The 5790-nt window shown below is 34.3% G+C and overlaps 1 protein-coding gene across 1 annotated transcript; it reads left to right on the top strand.

Moving 5' to 3' along the window:
- Positions 1–754: 754 nt before the first annotated feature.
- LOC123255290 (transmembrane protein 236-like) lies at positions 755–1332 on the top strand (the record flags this gene model as incomplete). Its single annotated transcript, XM_044684116.1, has 1 exon — positions 755–1332. A coding segment is annotated over one exon (578 nt), but the record flags the coding sequence as incomplete, so codon positions are not given.
- Positions 1333–5790: the final 4458 nt, after the last annotated feature.

The raw sequence follows: 5790 nt of genomic DNA, 5'->3' as shown, positions 1-5790 counted from the left end.
TTCTTCTTCTTCTTCTTCTTCTTCTTCTTCTTCTTCTTCTTCTTCTTCTTCTTCTTCTTCTTCTTCTTCTTCTTCTTCTTTCTTCTTTCTTCTTCTTCTTCTCACAAATGGTTCTTCTCTTCCATGAAGCCATCCTTCTCTTTCTTACTTTCCCTTAGCTCTTTCCCTTTGGCCTGCCAATTAATAACAACCTTTCCCATTGGGCATCCCTGTAACATTTCAGTAATGCACTTATTGAGTAATCTTGTATCAGTGTTGTCAAGCTCAAATAAAAATGGGGATCATTAAACTGTACATAAGGATCCTTGCTGGCTGCACATTGACTTAGAAAACCATGCATTAACATTATCCACACTCTATTGTATTTTTAATTTATTTTGAAAAATATTTCCCAATTAGAAGTATTGTGGGTCATATATTGCTCATGAGCTTTATGTCTGACTCCCAACAACTTTGTTGTATGTTATAGCTATCCTTATTTAAGTCTTATCCTCTTGTTGGACTGTCTGCAACATCCCAGTTTTAGAAACTTGAGAATTAAAGTCTGAGTCTTAGCTAACTTTTTAATCTCCTCCAGTGCTCTGCTAGGTCCTTAAGAAATTTTTGTTCAATTATTTTGATATTAACTTGAAATTACATCATCAATAAATTAATAGCCATCTCAATATCTGGGTCTATATAGCATATGCTAAGGTCCCACTTTAAAGAATTATAACTTTTTAATTGACCCTGTTAAATATTTGATTTATTTCAGAAAATGAAGAACCACAAATCCAAGCAACTGGTTTACAGCAAGTGAAAACTGTGACTGAGCAGGTGAAGGCAAGTGAGGGAGACAACACAGTCTCCGAGACCAACAGCTCTCCTGTCCCCAGGCCAAGAACATTTGTCCAGAACCGTCAACCTGTATCTTCTGTAGCTGATGAGTCACCATTCAGTTCTGGAATCTTGAGAACAATGTCCCAGCCAGACAAGCGTGCAGAGATTTTTCTGACTAGTTTCATTATTTGGTCTGACACCATTGAGATGATGCGTGTATCTGGACACCGTGATGTGTTTAGGTCAGGGTGGATATACCCCGTTTACATATTTAGCTATATCTCTTTGCTTCGAATCATATTCACGCCACAATTCAGTCTTCTCAGCTCCTTAGGTGTCTTTTTACAGGACTTCCCTTTTATTTTTGTTCGAGTCAGTTTGATTGCTGCTTTGGGGACAATCACTCCTGTTTTAGGTCTTCTAAAAAACATTCTAGTGACTCTCTCTTATTTTTACTTCAACTACTTAACTAAATTGAGAGTTTTCACCACCCATGAAATATCTTCCTTTTAGATAGAAAATGTTCCTTGGCTTTTAATAATAGTATAGTAAGACCTTATTCTGGCCATTCCTATTCCTTTTCCCTAGTAGATCTGAGGTCTGAGTAGAAAAAAACACCACCACGTGAAATATGGATTTGCTAAGGAAACTAATAGTAAACAAGGATTTAGATGGAATATTTAATCTTCTCAAGGAAACATTTTTTAAACATGTGAACCTATCAAGTATTTGCCATCTAATGGGTGCTATTTATAAATGCAGTTTTATTTATTCTTTAAAACACTTAGCCAAGGGCCCTCCCCTGGAAAAGTCCCATTAGCTATTTAGGGTTTGAGAAATAGAATTTACTATTTTCAAGCATCTTTCATTATTTTGCACTTGTTCTATAAGACTTTTCATGAATATGGACTTGTCTGCCCCAAAGAAAGTCCTTCACTGAGGTTTTTCAATATACAACAAAACCAATGACAATCGATTGGAAATTAACCTTCTGTGAAAAGTAGTAGAAGTGTTGGGATAATGTGTAAATTATATGCCTTATAATATTGAAAATCTCCATGATTTATTCACATATAATACAAACCAGGCAATGTATGGGCTCATCTCAAGTGGCCAGGGTCCTTTAATAGGCAGGTTTAATTGCACAAATGTGTTCAAAGCTTAGCTACTAGGAAACAGATGTTTCAATTCCTGTTTACATACTATCAGTTTTTAAAAACCTGTACATATGTTGTGTTGTCACTAGTGGAATATAAGATCCCTGAGGACTGAGACTTTTAAGTATGGTGCCTTTCAGATTAGCATCTTCTCTGCAGCTTGTAGTTGTAGAGCATTGAGAGTACTTTGAGAGTTTAAAGAACTTGCCCAGAGTCACATAGCCAGTATGTATCAGAGATAAGGCTCAAAATGAAGTCTTCCTGGCTTCTAGGTCAGCTATTTATCCATGAAGCTGGCTGCCTCTCTGCTTTGCACGTAGTAGGCACTTAATAAATGTCCTTTGAATATTGAATAAATAATGATGCAAAGTGAGGTTCAATAGCAAAATGACATTGGGACTATCCATAAAACCTAGATATATAAATGTGGACACATACATAGAAGAGGCACATTGGAACCCATTTTATTGTCATTAGGATTTGAATAAAGGTGGTCTGATCTGGTCCTTGAAATATTGAAAGAACCTAATACATATTGAATTGGAATTAATTTCTAACAAAATTCTTTTCTAATAAAGGCAGTTCTGGATCATTTGAACTCATAAAAAGAGCAATAGTTCAGATATACAAATATTTTATGTTTGCCTTTTGGAATTAATTTTTGTTTTTATATTTCAACGTGGGTGTGCCTGATGTTTTCGGAAGTTACAACACTTCAAACAAAATAATGAAACCACTTAACTTAAAAGGATATGTGAAACTGTTCAGTTTCCTCATTTAATTAACAGTGGAGGACTGTATTTCATTCAAACAACAAGACTCCAGAGCATAGAAAATACTTCATAAATATATGTTGACTAGGAATCAATTTCTAACAAAAATCTTCTCTACATAAAGTCAACTCTGAATTATTTGAACAAATAAAGAGAGCAACAGTTCAGCTATACCAGTATTTTACTAGACAAAGTTGAAATAATGAAGGAAAGTATATTAATGGAATACTGGGTTTTAAACCCCATGAGATTGGATGAAAAGCTCTATTATTCACTTTATGTTGTTTTTATAGCTTCTGAGAAGACCTTAATGCCAGTTCCCAAACCATAATGAATGTGATAAATAAGAATGTGAGAATGAGAATGCAGGGACATAATTATAATATATACCCTCAATGCTATGATGTACTTAGTATATTTTGGATCAAGCTAATGGATAGATATCTTGGTTAAAGGCCAAATGGCCAATGTTATTAGCAATAAAGATCAATTTGCAAATTTGTCATCAATTAGGGTCCTATTTATATTTCTAGGGTCAAGTTTCATTAATTGGTTGATTGAAAGAATCTCTATCATTTTCATATTAGTGATTGTGCCTGGAAAATGAGAATAGTGAGCCTGGATTTCAAAAATAGGTATAAATTCCACTAGAGATCTCAACCATTCAGCATTTTCATAGAGTCAAAGTTCCCAAGTTAGAAGGTGGTTGCTATGTAAGGAATGATGGCATGCATTATCCTTAACAATAGAGCTAGAAATAGGACCTCATCTCCTGAATTGTGCCAATTTTTCTTCCTTGTTTGAAAACTTTTTCTCCTCATCTGTTATATTTATGTATTTCTACAAATCCCATAAGTCCTTCAGTAATTGAGACATCTTGAAGGATAAATGCATATAAAATATGTGCTATTAAAGTTGTATTTTAAAATACTTGCATATTCATTGTATTTGGATTTTTAAGCAAACAGTCTGTTTCATATTTCACATATTTTATTTTGGGTTGATGCATTTACTATGGTTTCTCTAGCAAGTCAGTTTGTAAGAGTCCTGAATACAATGGGAGGCCACAGAGGTAACTGGAGTCAGAGAATGGGAAAAGTAACAAAGGTGAAGAGAGAGACAAACATTACCTTTGTATACCTATACACACACTTGAACAACTAGGTGAGATAGTGGATAGAGTTTCCTCATTTTAAAAATGAGCTGGAGAGGGAAATGAAACCACTTCAATACATTTGCCAAGAAAATTCCAAATGGTATCATGAAATTAGACATGACTGAACATGACTAAACAAAAGTACATCTGAACTGCAACTAACTGTCATTATAACTGGGGAAAATCCAGTTGAGTGGGATGCAGCAATGACAATGTCCAAGAAGAAAATACCATCATGGAGTCATTTTGAACACTAGAAGAGGTAGACTTTCCCACAGAGGATGAGTCTTTGTCCTCTCAGAATTTGATGGAGGAGATGTTTTACTGGAAAGGAATGCTCTATGATATCAAGACCTACAAGACGAAGAACAGGGTCAATTGTTCTGTTTACTACCTAAGACCATAAGCCAAGGAATAGGGATGCACATTTATGTGAAATATGCAAAAGACAAATAAGCTTGCTTATTTGGAGACTCTTCTGGGAAATATTCATCTATTTTCCTTTTTACTGGGATAAAAAAGTTTTTCTGATCCACCTTTATCCATTGGAGAATGGTTCTTGATCATAGATATTTGTGTTAGTTCCTTATATGTCTTGGATATTAGAACCTAAGATATTTGATACAGAGATATAGAAATATTTCCCTCCAATTCACACCTTTCCTATTCATTCTCAAAGCATTGCTTTTGTTGGTGCAAAACCTTTTCAATTTCATGTAATTGAACAATTGCCTTCCATTAAGATTGAAGGCAAGAGAAGGGGACAGCAGAGGTTGAGAAAGCATCATAGAAACAACGAACATGAACTCAGATATACTTCCAGAACTAGTAGAAAAAGGAAGGACCTGATGTGCTCCTGGTCCATGGGGTCACAAAGAATTGGACATGATTAAATAACAACAAAAATTTTACCTTTTATGACTGCCTCAGTGACTAAGAATCCTATCAAACTCTGCTGTGAAAGGTACATATTCTGAATCTCTTATTTTTTTTAATGATATTTTCATTATTCAAGTTTTCTGACCATCTTGAATTTGTTGTGCTTTATGCTTAATTCTATTGGTCTAAATCTAAATTCTTCTAAGCTACTTAATCTAATTTTCTTAGCAGTTGTCAAGTAGAGAAATCTTCCTCAAGTAATTTATGTTCTCAGACTAATCAATCAATTACTCAATAAACATCTATTAAGTGCCAACTATGTGGCAGACACTGTGCTGAGTGCAGGATTTATTAAATACTGAGTTATTGAGTTCAGCTGTTTGCTTCTGCCTGTTCTATTCTTCTTTTCTCCTTTTTGGTTTTCTTTTTGGAAGTTTTCTTTTGTTTTTAAACTGCTTTTGTAGTTTTCGTTATTTTGATTGTTATTTTATTGAGGGGAGCTTCTGGAGAACATCTTTTCCTATCAATGCAGATTGGCCCCTGCTTCATTTGTTACAGTTTTAAGGAGTTGTTTGGGGGCACCCAGGTGTTAGATAATTTTGTCAGGATCACAGAGCCAATATATCAGAAGTGGAACATTAGTTCAGATCTTTGTTACTGAGGTCATCTGTTTATTACCCCATTCCCCTTCTCTTTGATTAAAAAAAAAACCATTACCAAATACTTTTTCTGATTACTGTTTTGTAACAATTTAAAGTAGAAGTCTGAGTAAGACTTCTTCCTTTATTTCCATTTTTCACCATTTTTGAATCCTTTCTCAGATACTAACTAGTTGTGTGCGCCTAGGCAATTATTTAACAATTCTCAACCTTAGTTTCCTTTTCTGTAAAGTGGCAATAATAGCATCTATCTATTTTGTCATAACCAAGTGAGTAATGAAATACTCCTGTAATTATTTGTATTCTTTTTTTAGTTCTTCAAAATGCTTTATATATATATATATATA

Source organism: Gracilinanus agilis, unplaced genomic scaffold (assembly GCF_016433145.1).
Source record: "Gracilinanus agilis isolate LMUSP501 unplaced genomic scaffold, AgileGrace unplaced_scaffold42538, whole genome shotgun sequence".
NCBI classification, from domain to species: domain Eukaryota; kingdom Metazoa; phylum Chordata; class Mammalia; order Didelphimorphia; family Didelphidae; genus Gracilinanus; species Gracilinanus agilis.
Note: the sequence above shows the minus strand (reverse complement) of the source record. Positions and strands in the feature narration are given on the sequence as shown.